Genomic DNA, 20157 nt, shown 5'->3' on the forward strand with positions numbered 1-20157 from the left:
ATCTCAGTACTTGCAAAGCCATTTGCGATTCAATTGACTATACTCCTTGTGTATGAGTATAACAGAAGTTAAGGCCAGGACTAGAGAACAATCAACCACTTTATGTTCTCCTTTGAATCGCCTTTGAATGGCCTTTATTGTGCACTTTCATTGGGCTCAAAGTGTTTCTTTAGAACATTCTCTAAAATAGTGGATAGTGTTTCGTGTTTCAGACTTTTATTTAGCAGAAAACTTTTATTTAGCAGAAATTTCAAATTTAATTAATGAAATATTTTGTATAAATTCGAAATACATAATTATTGACACTCATTTTATTTAAGGTTTCGCCAGAACATTGTTAATAGGAATTATGCATTATATCTATTTGGTTAGCGGTACAGATTAGAGAAGATCAATGATGACATCTTTTCCAGAAAATTTACTGGAACTGTTTCTTGTTGTCCATCGCTTGTCTCTTAAAACTTTAGGTCGAGTAATCATGAGTGAACAATATAACGCGTTCTGCTACCATGATAATTTTTGGATGAATCCAAAATTACGAAAAAGTGCTGTTAATTAATTTAATTAAAATAATTATGATAATTATTGTATATACTTGTAACAGCCCCGGTTTATCATAATCGGAAAATTACTAAGACCGTAATACGGTACAGCATAAGTCTATAATCGATGAAAATGGAACTCTAAAATATTGCTAAATTTTCTACGGGCCGTAGTACGACCAGGTAAAGATTTGTAAGTTATAAAGTCTCAACAAGAAAAATGTGAAAAAATGAGATCTTATAAAATGTGAGCAGACATTTTATGGCACTGTACAAAGTTTTCTATTACACCGTATAAGGCCTACTAATTTTTCAAAGTTTTTCCTAAGGTAGTTAGCATGGAATGTTGTATCTGAGAACTAAAGAAACAGTCCCAAATTGTGAAAACTGGAAGCACAGGATCAGTTTTGAGTATTTTCGGTTGCCATCAGTGTCTGGTGTATCAATTATTGTTATCTTATTATTTTACATCGTAAATCAGTAAATAAATGGTCGATAGAAAGAAGATAGAAAAAGTTGTCAACATCAGTTTGTCAGAATTAAGTGAAGAAACCTTTTGTTTGAGTATATTTACATGATAAGAGTAGCCATTAGCAGCTTCTCTATAACTTTCAAAGGAACTCCTGAAGAGTCCTCTTGACAGGTTCCGATGATGCTCTTCGCTTTGCTAGTGATGGCCATGAAGTCACTAAATGATATGTTTGACTCTTCATCGCCGTATCTGTTCACAGCGATTCCCAAGATCTTCCTCGGAAGCCTAACATGCATGATTTGCAGTGCTTTGTCCAGCTCAAGAGGACTGGCTTTTCCATCCTCCGAATGTTTCTTGAAGACTTCGCTGCATGTTACAAAGTATCGGTACAACTTCATAAATTCGTGGAAATCCAATTTCCCACTGTTGTCTTTGTCAAACAGAGCCATAAGAGCGTAAGCGTGACTTATGTCAGGTTTTTCTTCGCTGACGTCAGCGCTGATGAACTCGAGCAAGGTCAAAAGTTCAGTAGTGCAGATGAAGCGATCTTCGCCCGCCAGCTGGTCAAACGTCGGTCGAAGTCTCCTTACCATCTCTGGGTCTTCGTTATCGTAGTCGGTGTAGGAATCCATGTGATCATCGACATCAATCTGGTTTTTCAACTCTGAGCCCTGATTGGCCGAAGTCTCAGTGAGCAGACGCACGAAAAAGTCGCCCTCCTCGTTGGGTTTGTAGGTGCTAGGAACTATGACGTATTCCCCGGGAGGAAGTGTGAATGTCTGGACAATTTCCCGGGAGTTGACGAAACTGGCCGAGCGACCGCAAGATTTGTGGTACAAAAAGTAATCCTTGATTAGACGGTTGCCGTCTTCGAGATACTTGTTCACGTCTTCGGCAATCGGGTAGATCATAAACCCGATCGTCAAAGCAGAGTTGGAGAACCCCCTGGAATTCTTTTGCATCAAGGATACTGTCAATGTGCAAACATCGTCATCGTCATCATCGGTATCGGTCAGAATCACCCGGTATTGAGGGTTCGTCCCGAACGTCTCGGGGAAGTTTCTACACCCCCCAGCAGTCACTCGCTTCACCCAACTTCCCTCGTTCTCAGAAACGTTGAAATGCGTGTTCGAATCTGAGTCGAAGGAGGCCTTGTGACAAATTGTGATGCGACTGAACTCTCGAGTGAAGTCATCGAATGCCATCCAGAACTCACCATCGTGATCATAAGTGACTCCGAGTGCCTCCTTCTCACGACGCGATACCTGATTCCACTCGTCTGATCCGTCGCTCCAGGGTCCATTCCACTCTCGCTCGTTGCCCCAAGGGTTCCTAACTCGGATCAGGTCAGTTCCATTTACGGTCGAAACCCCAGTGACGCTGTATGCATGGCCTTTTACCAGACCATTGTCCATTTTCTCTTCAACTACGCCTGCAAAATTATAAGGGCTTGTTTTTGTTTTTAATTTTTGTGGCATCGAAACAAAAATAACGTCTAACAGAAAACAATAAAATTTTTTTTATGTAACTATTTTTTATGTAATTTTATGGGTTGATTTAACGGTGTCAGGACAATTTACCCAATTCCATTTTACCCAATGCCATTTTACCCAACCTGCCATTTTACCCACTACCATTTTACCCAACCTGCCATTTCACCCACTACCATTTTACCGAACCTGCCATTTTACCCACTACCATTTTACGCAATGTCAATTAACCCAACCCATTTACTCAACTTGCCCATTATTTTACCCATTAATTTTCCGATTAACCCAACTTACCCAACCCTTTTAACCCATGATAACAGGTATCCACGAACCAATGTTAAATTCAGATTAGGAAGCTTAGTATTATTGTTTGAACACCAAACTTTTTTATTAGTTACTATCACAATAAGTAAGATGTAACTTAATAGAGAAAGCTAGTAAAATTTGTGATCAGGTGGAAAACCTCACAAGTTAAGCCTGCGCCCTGCACCTACGATCAAAAGAAAAAAAACATTTTGAAAAAAACGGTTTTGAAAAAATCATGCAAATCATCATTATGTGTCTCAGTCCTGATAAGGTGAGTCTAAATCTCACCATAAAGAACGGGAACATAAATTTTAGGAGTGAATTCAAAATATCAAAAAAATCAAACAACACAACCTGATGTCATTTCATATTGCATTTTAAACGGTTTTATCATAAACTGAAAAATGTTATTATTTGGATTGTTTTTATATATTTAACCAAATAGGGTTCGAATGTCTAATATTGTAATGTTTAATATTATAATATAGTTATGTTATAACCTGTTGCATCGACAGAGCAACCCATCAGATATTTCCTATCGTGGGCTTTCTTCACCCTCTTGTACAAGTTAGGGGGTGGTTTGTCCAGTTTGATATCTTCTGCAATACCCCCGGTGAAATCGACCAGAGCTTCCCCAATCTGGCCTCCTTTAAGAGACTCGTAGCTCTTGAAGAGTTTCGCGTATGCCTTTTCAAGAAGTGCAGACCACATCTCGCCATGGTCGGCGGAGTGAACAAATATCAGTTTGCCATTGTACGTCGGCAATCTGTAAACAAAAATAAACAATTGCACTTCCAAAGATGATAATTACTATATAAAATTTTTGGAGCGCTCAATAGTCTGACCAGAGGTCAATTCGGTACTGGATGGCCAGATCAGAGATCAGCTTTGTATGGGACGGTCTGATCAGAGACCATTTCGGTCTGGACCTCAACCTGGGTGAAAAACAATTTATTCAATTTTTCAAGGTTTGTTTTATTTTTCAAAAGTTCTGATACCGATTCGAACAATTCAGAAAAATTTTTTTTTAAAATTTGATTCGCCAACCGGGTGACAAACTTGAGAATGGTCTACTACCCGATAGTGACCTACCACAGTCAAAATTGGAGAATGTATTTGTATAACTGATTTTGAAGATGTTGAATGGTTGCTGGAAACAATTTATTATTACTGTGATCTTAAATACCTCTCAATGACGGCCATGAAAAGAACTTTGAGGTTTTTGGGTCAAGGTTTTCGGGTGAATTTTGTAAGAAATGCGATGATTGCCGTGTATGCGGTGGAAAAAAATAATTCACTGAAATTCACCCCATTTTTTAAGAAAATTCACCGCAAAATTCACCGCATTTCTTACAAAAACTCACCGCATTTGTCTTCCTACGTTTATTATATCTGATTTAAATTCACAAGAAATGTCATAGAATCAAGTGACTGTTGGCGCAGTGGAATAAGAAGTTAACCGCAAAAAGATGTAAGAAATACGCGGTGACATTTTTTTCACCGCATTTCACCGAATTTCTTGCGAAAATTCACCGCCAAACCGCGACCAGGGTATAGATTTCACAGAAACTCACCATAAATCAATAGCAAAAATTTTAGAGTTTGACCGATAATTTATCCAAAAGACGCATTAAATTACTTTCCATAAAACGCTACATGTACATCCATATATATATATTTTTTCATATAAAAGTACCGTTTATGTGTATATGGTAAAGCTGAAAAATTGATCTAATTTTTTATGGAAACTTATTTGCCGTGAAACGGACCATACGGGGTACCTCGCCAAGCATAGCAAGAACATAATCGGCATTCCATATACCTTTGATGGACCATGTATGGACGGTTCTATGTTTAATTGTGCAACATAAATGATTTATTTTACGGTATGCAAGTTTGATCAACTCGAGATTATCCTTGCATGGTTACCTGTCGTCAATGATGACCTCCATCCACTCTCCAAACTGCCAGAAGCAGAATCGGAATGCCCCGCAGTACTGTCCCCTCTCGAAGCCCTGGTCAGGGGGCACCACCATGTTCAAGTGCTCCTTGTCATGCGTAAGACTCGCAATCGAAGCCAGCAGCCAACAGTCACCTAGGAAAAAAATAAACGAATATGTTTTCTTTTGGTGAAAAAATTAATTTCAGTTTTTTTAAATGAAAACCTGGTATTCCGAAAGTGAAAAACAGGTACAACTGGTTAAACAAATTTTCATCCACAATAAGCATTTTAAAATTTTTTCTACGATTTTTTGTCTGAACAGCGAAAATGATTATAATCTGTTCATAGTAAAATACAGAGTGAAAATACTCTGATTCAGTGCTTATTTACAATTTTACTATGATCCGGGTTACTTTTCTCATAATCAAAACTCAAATAAACAAATGTGTTTTTCTAAGTGTGTGACCCAATCAACGCAAGAATTGAACTTGCATGACTGTTCCGCTCATCTTAGAGTCAGTATGTTCTGATTGTGTGGGTCATTTTGTAGCTATATGGATGTCATAACTAATTGGATCATTTTGAGAGATGAATTGTTTTTGAGTGATTTGACAAACTGATTTAGTTATCAAAAGTAATCAACTGTAAATATTAGTCGGTCGATCGAAATACACAAAATGACTTGCAAATACTCAGCAATTAAACCCGCTTCCTTAAGAAAATTTTTGCATACTTATATTGTATCTATTCGACTCGTATTTTTTCCCAAATATCAAAATTCAGTTGGATTTTAAAAAACGATCTCGTTTCTTATAGCGGCGCAATTTTTATTTCCATTCGGGTGCAATCTGCAAATTTTGCACAAAAAATTCATTTGTTTTCTTGCCTTTCACGCGGGAAATTAGAGCATGCTCGTCCCTACCATAAACTAACAAACAAAGGCGCAATATTTCGGAATACTAGTTTACAGGAGAGTAAATAAGAAACAAAAAAAACAGTTCGATTTCAAAAGCCTGAGACTTTGAGATTGTGCACAACGGAGTTGTCACTATACGGTGCAAAAGGAAATCAGTTATCCACAAAAGGAGATATAATAACACAAAAAGCGAGTCATCGGTCATATTTAAATATTAAATAGTTTGACTATTTGGTCTCACAAAGATCTCGAAAAAGCAAATGCAACACGCAATTAGCAACGTAGACATTAAACTAAATGCAATTTCAAAATCTTGAACCCCGGATCTTATTGCCATAGTGAATCAGTGCTGAAACATTGGATTCCAATTGCATATCGTCGGCCCAGTACTTTATCAGTGTATCCTAAGAGTATATTGCTACCTCATTATGTGCAGTATATTCGCATAGATACACTTTTTTTTCTGAAAATAGACTGAGCATTCTTGGTTTTGGTTCCCATGATGTTCATAGCAAAATCATAATAAATTTTGAAAATTTCGAAAAAAAATTGAAATTTTGGGTGATGCACGTTTTGAGCAGGACGATGACTACAGTCTTAAAACGTTGCAAGGAACGTATTAGGATTAGCAAAAAAACCCACCAACACCTGCAACTACACTTCACTGAAGTGAAGTATTTCACTTGAAATTATATACCATTTTAGGCCCATTGGATTAAAATTTTATTTAATGTCAGCATATAATGCTACAAATATTGGACAAAACTGGACTATTATTTTGGTTAGCTAATTGATTTTGGTTAGCTAAAATGATGAGGGTTCCTCTTTTGAAGTTTTACGCCTCATGGAAATTGTCATGAGGCTCACAATCGGACCTAGAAAAAAAACCATTGAATATAAAAAGAACTGCAGCAATTTTTTAGATGAGATCTTATTGGCTTCAGAAACTCTTGTTATCTTGTTCAAAACTTATTTTCAGAATTTTTCAAAAACAAGGCACTAGAAGATCAATAGTACTAAAAAGTCTCTTTTTTGAACCATGAAATATTTTAATAAAAAAAAATTTTGTTGTCATGAATAGGGAAACTTATTTTTCAACATGCTAGAGCCCTGCTAATCAGAATTTGACAAAGTTTTATTGAACCAAAGTTTTAGTGACAAAGTTTTAGTGAACTCGTCAAATTAAGGTAGAATATTTTAAAATTTATTCAAAGATTTTCATTTACTGATTTTTAACACGTAGATTTCAACGTTTACAAAAAAACTGTTTGAGTTCTCTAAATTGGTACATTCTTCATTCGTCAAAAAATTCACCAAAATGAAACATGCAATTATCCACCAAAACAAAATCAAACTTGGTTGCAAGCAGCTTATAGCAGCTCTTTGTCTCCAATTGGAACAGATTGCTTAAAATGATAAAGAACACATCTAAATCTAATAACTATCATTTATATTTTAATTCTGATGATAGTTTATTCGCAAAAAAACAAAACGTTCAGTAGGGCAAGTAGGCTGGAAAATTGTACCAAGCGTTTGAGAAAATGGGGCGAATAAGAAACGATGTTTCTGATCCATTTTTAATTGTTCTCAAACGAAGTTTGTAGCAATTATATTAGTCCTGTGGGTCTTTTTTATGCGATATTTCACTTGACCAGTTTTTTGTCTGAGGTTTTGACTTTTCGTTCTCAAAAACGGGATAAACAGGTAGCACCCAGCGGGCATTAAATACTCTTAGAGTCTTTCAGCTCACTAGTCTTCAAGTATGCGATTCACAGAATCTGTTCGGAGACTTACACTTATAGTGCGAAGGGCTGTTCTTAGAGGTTGACCCCCCCACCCACTGTTGCCACCCCATCAGCCCTCCGGTGCATCTCCCCCCCGCTGCGCTCAATTACGCCCCTTCAATTAAGCTAAAGCTAGCCTCACTAAACGGTGGCTAGCTACTGACGAAGCCAACCGCTCGCCGGTCGTTTGCGAGCAATTCGCGGGACGTTAGTCGGCTATGTTTCCATTGCTTTCGTTCCGCAATTTGTACAAAACAGGAGTAACTCTTTTTTATTCAAGATATGAAATCAATAAGGTGGAGTATAATATGGAGCAGACCCAAAATCTTGCTTTTAATTCAAAATCTTTCAAATTTTTGTATTTAGGAATTGTGTTTTCTTAATTATTTATCGTTTTATCGTAACTTCATTTTTAAATGGGTCCTTCCTATCTTTGGTTTTTTTTGCAATCCGCCCGAATTCAGTCGGTTATGTTTATCAGCCTCTATGAGTTATTCAATATATGGTTTTCGCTCCGAACTTTGATATCCCGGTGATGATAAATATCGCAATACTCATACATTTTTTAAAGAAGTACAAGAAGTGCTCAATTCTTAAGTCAGAAATTTTTGTTTGTATTCTTTCTCAATTCAGCTCCATTATGGTCACCAGTTTTTGTTGGCTAAAATTTGATTTTAAATTTTGATAATAATTTTGGCCAGAATTAACTGAAAAGCGCAGACTGAGTTACGGAAAATGAGCATAGCTGCATGTTCTTAAAGTGTCTCATTTTTTTCAATTAAGCTAAAGCTAGCCTCACTAAACCGTGGCTAGCTACTGACGAAGCCAACCGCTCGCCGGTCGTTTGAGAGCAATTCGCTCGACGTTAGTCGGTTATGTTTGTTCATTGTCACTGGTTTTGTTTTTAAGAAGTGCTGACTTTTTTTTCAGTTTGCTGTCAGAAGCATCGTCGAAATCGAAATAAATTGATTTTGTTGTTTGAAATTGATAAAAACCGCTCAACTCGACAAAAGAGAAGCTTTGATTGGATTCGGCGAAAAACTGACAAAGACGGGCCATTTTTTGTAATGATAGGGGCAAATATTTCAGCTCAAAAAATACTCACCTAGCATGCCCTGGCAGATGTCGAGCTGGCTAGCTTCATCTACGAACATGGCAGGGTGCTCGAACAGCTCCACAGGGCGCAGCCATTCAATCCCATACTTATCATATTTTCCGGGGTTTCCAGGGTCGATAGACTTGGAGTCGGCAGGGAACTCTGGGTCTTCAAAGAGAGTCCTGTTTTTCAGGTGGTGGTGTTTGATCTGCTTGAATCTGAAATTGAAGAAAATATTATCACAATTTCAATATTCGAAAGAAAACGAAGAATTCAATTAATTGTAAATAAAAATTTGTGGCATAGATCAATTAACAAACATCAATTATTTTTACAATGCAACATTCCGCGGTAATAACAGAAACTGACTAAACCAAGAATTAATGCTCTCAAACAGTTTGCATGGGCTGAAAGTAGTTGTAGCTAGGTACAGGAGCACAAGAGTGGGAGAGGGGGGTGGTGGGGTCAGACTAAAATTTATGCGTCATTAATTCCTTAGAATTTTGATAAGACCTCCCATTAAAGACTTACAAAATTTTTATGGAACTAAACAATCGCTTAATGCCAACGGGTTTTACCAGCTTATCTGGCTAATTTAAAAGAAAAGACAATCCAGTTAGACGTAAATACGACCATCGAGCAAAAAAATGCAAAAAAAATTTGGCTCTCAAACTTCGCCTGAGAGTAAATAACAAAATCGAGTAGATTTTATGGCAACTTCCTTTTTTGTTCCTTGATCATTTGAAAATGGAAAAAAAATCACTGCCTAAAATTTAATTGAAGACCCGATTGAAAACTACAACAAACTAAAAGAAAAGCCAGTTATATGAGCTGTCAAAGACAAATGAACTGATTTGGAATGAAATAAAATAAATTTCGAGAAAAAGTACAAGGAACTTTCGACATAATTCCATTTGCTGATGACACAAGTTTCCATTCTAGCAGAAACAATGTCGCCGAACTGGAAAAATGTGTGCCTGAAATACTTGAGAAAACAACTAATTATCTAAAACAAAACAAATTAATCATGAATACTGTTAAAACTGAACTTCTTTGCGTCTCGAAAAAAATCAAATTTTTGATCCAATAGTTTGTCGGGGACAGTAAAGTAAGTCACAAAGTCACTGCAGATACTTGGGTATAATGATTGATTCTAAATTAAACTTTCATATACAACTCAACAAAGTCCTATCAAATATGGCCACAGGGATCAGATCCATATACCTAATACGTTATCAGTTACCTCTGAAAGCACGATAGATACTATTCAAATCCCTAGTCCTTTCTCATTTAACTTTCAGTTCTCTATTTTTTCAGGACTTGAATTTCTTCGCAATGCATTCACTCCTCAATTGAAAAATGGGATCTCTTAGTAAAATCCGATGTTTTGCTGCAAACATTTCATAAGCCAGATGAGCGTTTCAAAACTTAGGAATGATATCTAATTACTGAAGTCAGATGGCACTGAAAGTTCTTTTTCTAAGTTGTAATGTCTTATTACGAAAAAACAACAGAACTGAACATCTAATTCTCTTAGGGTCGAGCAGTCGATCATTGCAAAAAAGCATCCAAAATGGAATAAACTTCCGCGTGAAGTGCGGATTATCAAATCACGCTCACAGTTTAAACGCATGTTAAAAAAACATCTGCTACAACAATTCAAACTTGTACCGTTGGAAAGGAACGTTGGTGGCTTCAAAAGTTATTTTTACCTTTAAAAAACAGAACCACTAATTTTGATTTTAACATTGTACCAATTTTTTATAAATTATTATGAACTTGTAAAATTTAACCCTTGGGTTATAATTTCAATTTACTTTTTTTTAAAAAAAAAGGAGTTTTTTTACCGAGATAGTTGTCAATCCAATCGTTTTTAAATTGGACATTTGATTGAAATACAGCCACAGCCACGTAATTTTACATTTTAGGTGTAAGTTATCAAACAAATGGTAATTTCGAAGGTTTTAGGAAATAAACCCCCAAAGAAAGAAACACCCACGTAAATATATCACGAAAATTTAATTTTGGTCGCGATAATTTTTTCGGTTATGAAAGTTTTATATACAGGCCTACGGGCTATGGCGAAACGCGATAAATACGAGGCTCTTTAACACCGAAGTGATTGTTTATTTCCGTGGAAGTATTCGATGAGGGTTTATTTCCTATCAAAAATTAAGTACCCCACGTGGTTTTTTCAAACCGAAACCGGACTTTGAAACCATGTTCAACAGACAGAGATTAAATAAAAGAACGAACTCGGTCAAATAATAATGAACAGTCAGCAGCACTGGTGCAGAATAATAATTCACCACGACATATTCACAAAAGCCCTCACTCACTGGACTTTTTCATCAGAGGGAGTCAATAAAGAGAAAAATACAAATTCTTCGCCACAAAAATATGACACAAAGGCGTAAAAACAAAATCAATAAACAATTAAGTTATGGTAGCAACGTTGAAATTATGTCTTGAAAAATAACAATTCTGTACAGTCGATTTTCGTTTGGAAACCAAATATCAATTTTGTCACGTGTTGTTTTTAGGTATACTGTAAAGGTTTCCTCTTGTATAATTGTGGAATGTGGCACAACTTTGAAATTGTTTCGAATGCGCTTCATGACCATAGTCTAGGTCTGGTGTTATGACAAGACCTTTCTCAATTCAAGTTGTCCAAGACAAAACTTGAGCCCGACTTTATGGTTAGCTCGACTGTAGCTCGACCAGCGTTATTTCTGCTGGCCCTATGCTTGACTCAAATGTAAACTCGACTTCAGCTGGACCCAATTGGACTTGAGCTGGACCAAAAAATTTCACTTGCAGTTGCAGACTCCTTTATTGCATATATTCTGGTCAAGAGGTATTGCCCTTCAATTTTCCAAAATTCAGGAATTTATAAAGGAAAAGAAGAAAAAACTTTATAAAAATATTAAAGGTTTCATATTTTTCAATCATAACAGGTATAATCATACAAAATTCTTATTGATGAAAAAACAACTGTTGTTGTTTTTTTTAAAAATATTGTTTCTTAGATTTCTCCACAAGAAATTCAACTGATTTCTAACTTGAATTGCTTGTTGCAATGATAGCTTCTTGGTGTCGAAGAAGATAAGAAACGAGAGTATTGCTGATCACAAAATCAATCAATTCCGAGACCCATTAAAAAATCGCTCTGGAATCCATTGTTTGTGACAACAACAATTGCTCGACCAATGAAGAGACCCTGTTCGACCACAGTTTGCTAAGAAAACAGCGTGAGAGATCATAAATTGATATGAAAAAACTGGTTCTAGAAAAAAAGCCATGATTGACAATAATTTCTTATGTGGACCACTGTAGTTCAGGTCATTTCGGATTGCTTCCCCATGCTAAACTATGAAACTTTTTTTTAATAAACTGACGTTTTGGTACTTGAAAAAGCTAAATTAAAAAAATATGAATTTGTATAGAGTGAAAATGGGCCTCACATAAATTGATCAGACTTCGTTTGTCCCAAATGTTTGTCTTTTATCAAAAAAGGGTGCTAGTATGACGTTCATAAAAGTTATTTTTCAAATCATTGTATTGCTATTTCTCAGCCTTTAAAACTGTCGCATGGTACTGTGAGTAAAGCTTTCTATAATTAGTCTCAAGGCCTCATTTTAGGGGAGCTTAGCTTATCATTTGGTTCGCCAAGACTTATTTTGGCATTCACTAAAGTGTCTGTTGATCACATGTTTGCTCTTAGATTGAAGATAATCAACTTTGACTGACGCCTTTTATGCATTTATTGAAAAAAAAACTTATTTACTTGACCTCAAGCGCGCATCCTGAGACAAGACTTCTGCTGCAACAGAACCATTATTAATTTTGCGCAGCTATTGGCACATTTTTTGTTAAGCACTGTAAGCTTTTCTAGATAATTATACAGCGTTAGTTTTTTGTTTGTTTGTTTGTGTTTGTTCCGTGTACTTTCATTGTTTACTGTCTAAAGCGGTGAATTGATTCGATTAAATCGAAATTAGAAACAAAATCACAGAATTACAGATCAGTTCGTCGATCATTTTTTTTATTTCATCCTATTTGCTTATTTCGTTGGCTAAGTAGTGACCGCAGTTGAGACAAAGTGAAAACTTTAATTCTTTCCAGCTTTGAAAAGTTCGAAGTCACAACTGTAATTAGATCATATATGAGTTGCACACAGTAGGCTGGAACAAACACAGCAATAAAAGGAGACCAGGAAGTTAGAGCAAGAGGGGTTCTGAAAAACTCAATAGGAAAAGCTGAAAATTGGCAAAATATTTGAAACTTCACTAATTTTGGAGACAGTTTGCTTTATTTTTGTTTTCGTTCAACGCAAACATAACTGAGTATTTTTGATCGTGAGAGAAGAAACAGAAAAAAAATAATTTATACACTGAATTTGTTGTTTGGTGACACTTTGATCAACAAGTTGTGGTAGGTTTAAAAATCGAACGTTTTTGCTGGATCAGCCGGTGTCATCCTTGTACAGTGGAGCATTTAAGTCAACTATTTAGGAAGAGCCAGATTCTTTGTTTGGTAAAACAAATGTCTGGTTTGCTGTAAAATTTTCTGGAGTATCTAAAGAAAATTTATTGGACCGATTAAATTGAAATTGTTTTTGTTTTGCGTTTTAGTTGAAAACGTCAATAGAAAAAAGATTTCGGATAATTCAAATGAATGTAGACTTCAAATTTCAATTGTTTTAAACCTGCCCTAGTGTTTTCCAATTTCAAGTAAATTTTTCCAAGGCAGCCACTGTTCAGGCACCGTGCGTGCAGTTTGTGTACAAGAACGCCAAATTGCATGCACGGTTTAGGTAAATTTACCTGATAAATTAAGTAAATTTCCCTAAAAGTTGATAAGATTGTCCCAGCAGTGATTAAATGCGCTTCCTAAGCGAAAAACAAAAATATTGATCCGAGACCCTCGCGATAGGGCCTGGACAAATCAAAAGATATAAAATATGAGTCTAATGCTAATTTTTATTATATTAGGGTCAAAGTTAAGCATGGAGGTGCATGCCCTAGTGATCAAAGAATTCAACATCTTGCAGGAATCTTGCAAGAAATCTTGCAAGATAATGCATAGTTCTTCCATTTATCTTGAAAGATTCTTGCAAGAATTGAGTTCTTCTTGCAAGAATCTTGCATGATTTTGTATTTTTCTTGCAAGATTCTTGGAAGATTTGAATCCCCTCATCACTAGAGTGGTCTAAAGTAATGCTGAATAATCTTAAGTAAGGTTGTTTAAATACACCAACTATTTGAAAAATGTTGAACGAGTAAATTTAAGTACTTTTCTCCGTTTTTTTTTTCAAAATCTACATGTGTAAAGATTTTAAGTTAGTTAAAACAGTGATTTCTGCAAAATGAGCAAAAACGAGCAAGTGTGTGAAACGAGCTATAGTCTGAACATTTCTGATTTTAGTATGAATTGGTCTGATAATTAAGACACAGCTTAAACTGGGTCCTGCAAGATTTTACAACACAACCATCTTGTTCTCTATGTAATCGAGCATTGCTTTACAAAAAATTCAAGTCGGGAGAAAATTTGAATAAGATTTTCCAATAACAGCAAATTTACTTTTTGTGGACAGTTCGCTGTGACAAACATTTGTTCCCGTCCAGTCAATAATTTCTTTACAACACGTGAGACCTTCATAGTCTCTATTAAAGTTAGGGAAGTCAGATGGTTTTTGAAAAAAAAACAAAAGTGAACTATGCAATTCAAAGTTCAACAAGTAATGGTAAACATTCTTTGGGACAAAAAGCAACACGACAATCTGCTGGCAACACTCTTCTAATTTGAGGGTAGATTTCATATAGGTTTTCCAACAATATCCCATATCATTTATCTCTGGGTAACAAATAACGCACTTACTTTGTAGTTGGTTGAAGTTCCCTTCAAGTAACAAAGCATGGATACAACACAAAAGTATGCTAACAAAAATAATTAAAGCAGATTAGATAATTTCATCTTGCGGTCGATGTACATTCAGATTTTTCGTTAATTTATTGTCTGGGTTGGGGTACCTTAGCAAAAAGTTCAATACACGGTTTTGATCATACTTTTTTGCAGTACTTTGAATCATAAAACTCACTATTTTAAATAGTTAGATCGCTACTTGGAATGACAACACCACTCATTCGATTTATTACCTCGCTATGTTGATCAATAAGACCCCAAAGACCCGTTATTTTGAATGAGGGTAAAAATATTTCTGCCTCATACCCCCGCTGCTTCGACTCATAAATCTGCAATTCTAATCATGAAGCCAGTTTTTCAAAACTAAATTATTAAATTCAAATTTTTCTTTAAATCCATGAGCTAATTGAGAAAGTTAGATCATATAACTTATCAGCGCAAGTAACAATATAAAAGGTACAGGTTCTGACTCATAAACTTTTTTTTGCAAAATTGAAACAAAATGTGATGTTCATTTGGATTTTGTTCGTTTTTCTAGATATTCATCTGCTTTATTGGACGTTTTGATTAAAATTTTCATTGCTCCCGACTTCAGATATTGCGGAAAGTGCAACATTAAGAACATAAACTATAATTTGACAAAATTTAACAATTTTTTTAGCTGATCAGAGTCGCGCGTTTTCCCATCATGCTGTCTGAAATCATGCTGCCTAGATTCACAAATTTTAAAGCAAGTTGCGTTAGTATTTATGCGCAGAACTTCTCGAATTCTGACTTCGTGCCTGAAGCATTTTGCCTGACAATCTGCTCATGGTCATTTTTCACCAAAATTATACGGTTCAAATTTCTACTGCCACATATTTTTCATCTCACTAAAGTTTCTTAATTCCTCTTTGGTGCAGTTTTCGAGACGTATTCACAAACGTTCGCATAATCCCACAAGACCAAAAAGTAAACACAATTAGCGGAATCTTAGCTAATTCGAATCACAGCATCAAATTCTAGTAATGGTAAATTTTTTGTCATGATTGACTATTAAAGGCCATTTGTATGGATCACAAAATTTCGTCTGAATTGCTTTGGTCATACTTCTATCAACTCACTTAAAAATAAACATGTTCAATAATCACTCTTTAAATAAAATTTGAAACTTATATCTCTTATTTCAATTTTTTAAATATAGGAAGCCTTTTAAAGTATTTTTGTTGCACGTGGTTACTTTATCTTTGCTTTTTTTTCGACTTTAACGAACACAGAAGTAATACAAAAGCCATGAATTATCAAAAACCCGCTTAGCTTGCAGTTTTTCAGCATTTGGAGTGAATTAAAGCTCATAAATTGAACAGCACAAGTTAAACTGTTGAATTAATTGCCGCCATAATCTGACCAAAATTCCAAAAACTCAATTTTTGCAAGGATTTGATTTTATTGGCGCTATCTGATGGGACATTGGATTGTCTTATTTAATTTATTTTTGCACAAGCATCAAGCTCATGGGGAACATTTAATAGATTAGAAAAAAACATCGAATGAGGTCGTAGTTTTCGCAAACACCTCCTTCGTGAAAGTTTTGTAAAATTTTTCTCATACAAATTTAACTATAGTTGTTTTCAAGCCATTTTCACTCAGATGTTTTCTTCTTGCGGGCATGGTGACATTATTAAGGAAAAAATATGCTTGCTTGGTTTTGAAATCAGTTTAAATTTAATTTTTAAAAAAGAGTTTTCATCAATCGCTCTTCTCATGGTGAGAAAAAAAGTTTGACTTTTCTTCTCTTACCGTTTTGCCTCATTGAACCTCACAGTAGCAAAGCAAATGTTCTCACCAAAGACGTGACGCTGGTGAAACCATCAAGGTGAAGAAATAAATCTAAAAAATGATTCCTTACGAAAACATTTGATTTCAGTAGCCTCATGTTTTGCCAAGCTAAAAAAAAACGTTTTTCAGCCGGAAAAAGCAAGTAAAATAAAAAAGGTTAAGGGGCTATGTAACTAAAATTTCGTTTTAGAGAAATGTCACGCTAAAGGACAAATCTAATCAGTTTTATTGTTTGTCATTTCAATTTTAAATTGAGTCCAATTTCATCTACTAACCCCTAAATTTAACCCAAAACATATTCTTCTTAGTTCAGTTTGAAGAAATTTATTTTACTTTTTGTGGTTTTGGTGACAGAAATTGGTACTATTAGTAGCAAAATTTTAAACAATTTTGCCTGGAGGTTTTAAGTCTGCCAATCTTCGACACATGAACGCCCTAGTTGATTGAGGACGGTTATCTTGCAAGATCTTGCACGAATCTTGCAAGAACCTTGCAACATTATTCATCATCTTGCAAGACTCTTCTTGCAAGATACTATGCACCCCTCTTCTTGCAAGACACTATTACATCATCTTGCAAGACACTATGAACCCCTCAGTTAATTGGGGTTTAGAATTGTTTTTCTTTAAATTTTTCGGACGTCTATCTTGCAAGTTAAGCGTCCGGATCTTGCATCTTGCAAGATTACCGTTATTCGCAAAAATTTTGCAAGATCTTCCAAGATAAACGCTATTTGCAAGAATCTTGCAAGATCTTGTAAGATAATCATCCCTGCTCGTCTAGGGCGGTTCAAAAACCTCGGTGTACATTTTTTGTGTGCCTGCTGGCAGCTTGAAAAATTCATAATATCTACTTTCGCGCTGCTTGCAGATGATGCTTTTTACTTAAAACTTATTGTTTTTTACAATGATCATAACCAGTAGTTTTCTGATTTTCCGGTTTTTTGATTTTCCTCGTTTTAAATTCAGAAAATTAGAAGAAAGTTTTATAGATTTTTGACAGCAAACAAATTTTGGTATTCTTTCAGTCTCGCTTTTTCAAATTCACGATTACATTTCAGCACAAAAAATTCTAGTTTTTCAGAAAGATTTGTCTAAGATTACTAATTTTTCTGGGTAAATTAATTTATTTTGTCAATATTTTGCAAATATTCTAAAAACTTATATAAACTATTTTGTATTATATAATGATGAAGAATGGCCATTTGAATAAATATTTTTACAGGCCCTCAAATTCTAAAATTTGCTAAGACGAAGATCTTTCATCCGGAAATATTTTGGCTATGATGGAATTAGCCGTAAAATTTTAAAAATAGTAACCACTTATCATTTCCCAAGCTTTTCCGTAGAATATTCAGAAGGTTCCTGAGAGGTTATTTATGGGAACTGTTTCAAAAATCAACTAACCAGCAAAACAGTTTCTCAAATTAATCTCGAGATGTCCCTAAGAAAACCGAGATCATATATAAGGTTAAAACCGGGCACCTGATTAGGGTTAAAGTTATCAAAAAAGCGATTTGGGGATGAGAGGTATCAAATTTTGGTGATTCTATTTGTCAGAACGTACACACCTTTATATATCTTTTTTTTTTAAAAAAGAAAACAGTATAGTAGTGTACGTACCTTTGAGAAGGCTCCATTTTTGTGCACTTTCTACGTCTGTAAATTACCAAGTTATAACTATCAAACTTAAAGAGGTGGTATGTTGTATGCGTTGATTAATAAAGAATGAGTGTACGCTTTTAAGATAAGTTCTTACTTTATAGATACAGTCCATTAACGAGAATGGTGGCACGTTTTTGATCTACTTTTGGCTAGCTCAAACTTCGTTTTATCACGTTATGGCCTGCGACTTACCATTATTCATTACTATATGCATATACATTGATGAAGTTACCAATGCCTTCAAAACGCGGCACACAATAATTACACAGTTTTGGTTTTAATTTAAAGTTGTTTCATTCTTGTTTTCGATCGTTGCCAGCATTGCATTTTCAACACAATGTTTATTTTTTCATAAAACACGGTTGTAGTTATAAAAAGTTAATAAAATTTGCTGAAAGCACGCAGAATTGATCACAAACCAACTAACCTCTTTGACTCTGATAAGTTCGGCCTTTTCATGTTGCGTTAAACTTGTAAACTCTTCAAAAAAATTTTAAATCAACTTCAGTTTATTAACTTGAACGCACGGCTTTCACGGTTTGTGTCTAACAATGTAATAATAAACAATATAAACAATTCAGGCGGCAAACGACATCGGGTAATAATACCAGAGCAAAAATAATTTCTTTTAAACAGAAACAATATTAAAAAGGTGATTGTTAATTAGTTACACCAACTTTCAAAGTTAAGTTCGTTTCAGTTTTAGAAGTTTATGGTCAAATAGCGGATCAAAAGTTATAACTATAACTAATCAGGGGGAAATAATTCAGCACATTAACAACAGCCGGTACAAAAAAAGCTGTACTTTAGCACAAATTTGTGAAAAAAACAACGCCAATTGTTTGTTTGTTTTCTATATTATAAAAATTATACACGCTAGAGTGAAATCTATTTTTTTTGCAAAAATTCATCTTAGCAAATAAAAATTTTGGCTCCTATTCCTATTGTGTTTATGTAAGCAAATAAGAGATATAGAACCATTGCTATACTGTACAGCGTTTGGTAAGGATTTAGTTTTTCTGCTGCGGTTTGTGTGTTACTGTTCCTTCGTTCAAGCATCAAAACTAACACACAGCTTGAGACTAAGAGGAGAAAATACAAAATAAATTTTTTTCTGCACGGAACAAAAGCGTGACCAAGTGGATATAAAAGCACATGATGTTTATCAGGAAAGCAGTGATATTTGTGAAATATAACTGATGCTCAACAGATTGTGACAGGATTTAGCTAAGCGGTCAAATAAATAATGAAGAATCATAGTTTCAACCTCTACTGGGGAGGGAAATGGTTATACACAGCATTTTTGTGTGTCATTTTTTATGTTCTTAAGGAACAATGTGACCACATATTAAAATAGATTTGTAGCTAAATTTAATTTGCCCAATTGCGCCGAACCATTGCTTTTGGGTTCCGCTTACGTAATTAAAGTAGAGGATAATACTTGTCATTTTCGCAACTTTTTTTGATTAGAGTGTATTTCCTCATGTATTCAGATTTGAAAAGCCAGTTTTGAGCAAAAAATTGTAATTTTCCGAAAAATTCATTAAATCTGCCGAAAGAAATACAAAAAAAATTTCACCCAGAGAAACTTGATTCTAACATCCACTGACCTCCAACTAATTAACTCGATTGTATCTTCCATCAAGATAGGCGTGCTAGGTCAACTAGGGCTACAAAGAACTTTATGAGATTTTATCATAATTGTCAAGAAGAATTTCATTGACAAGCTCTCGTTAAGTCATTTCAAGTTGAGGCAGGACAAATATAAGATTTGTCAAGGTGTGTCAATTTTTGCTTTACTTAGAATGTGTTTCTTCAATTAAAACATTTTCACAAGCAATCTCAGCTGGTCAGACACAGTTTAGTTTTAGTATATAAGTCTTTTGTTCAACCGGTTATACAATATGGAGTGCTTATTTACGGAATTGCAAACAAGACAAGCCTGACGTTTATCGAAGTGAAAATTAAACACATTACGCGATTTATTTTCAGGAAACAAAGTCATCAATCAACAGCGAACGAACGGGAAAAATTTGGAATCTTCCTGGTGAAAGAGCTGCATATTTATGAGCTTTTAAAATTTTTAACCAAAACAATTAGGCGGGAACATAAAAACGAAGTTTTTAACAGGTTTATTGAGGATTCAGAGCTTGTGAGGCTAGATGAGAAAAGAACAACAAGTAAGAAACTAAAACCTAGCAA

The 20157-nt window shown here is 35.0% G+C and overlaps 1 protein-coding gene across 2 annotated transcripts; it reads right to left on the minus strand.

The window, feature by feature from the left end:
• Positions 1-232: 232 nt before the first annotated feature.
• Positions 233-18918, minus strand: LOC142344889 (calpain-B-like). Of its 2 annotated transcripts, none has more exons than XM_075396933.1 (5): positions 18383-18918; positions 8558-8766; positions 4740-4905; positions 3311-3576; positions 233-2446 (listed from the first exon to the last, which is right to left on the minus strand). In XM_075396933.1, exons 1-5 carry the CDS (start codon positions 18412-18414, stop codon positions 1113-1115), a joined length of 2007 nt encoding a protein of 668 aa, XP_075253048.1. In that variant the 5' UTR covers positions 18415-18918; the 3' UTR covers positions 233-1112. The 2 variants fall into 2 exon arrangements, with proteins under 2 accessions (XP_075253048.1, XP_075253049.1); XM_075396934.1 differs by lacking the exon at positions 18383-18918 and adding an exon at positions 17914-18115.
• Between the last annotated feature and the right edge of the window lie 1239 nt (positions 18919-20157).

The sequence above is a fragment of the Convolutriloba macropyga genome, chromosome 8 (genome assembly GCF_964194025.1).
Source record: "Convolutriloba macropyga chromosome 8, txConMacr16.3, whole genome shotgun sequence".
NCBI lineage: Eukaryota > Metazoa > Xenacoelomorpha > Acoela > Convolutidae > Convolutriloba > Convolutriloba macropyga.

What these genes read in the sequence shown, in the direction of transcription:
- LOC142344889 (XM_075396933.1), bottom strand. Translation starts at nt 18,414, where the DNA reads ATGAAAAGGCCGAACTTATCAGAGTCAAAGAG. An exon ending in AACTTATCAGAGTCAAAGAG is followed by an intron (nt 8,767 to 18,382) that starts GTTAGTTGGTTT and finishes CTTCAATTTCAG; the next exon opens with ATTCAAGCAGATCAAACACC. An exon ending in CATCTGCCAGGGCATGCTAG is followed by an intron (nt 4,906 to 8,557) that starts GTGAGTATTTTT and finishes TTTTTTTCCTAG; the next exon opens with GTGACTGTTGGCTGCTGGCT.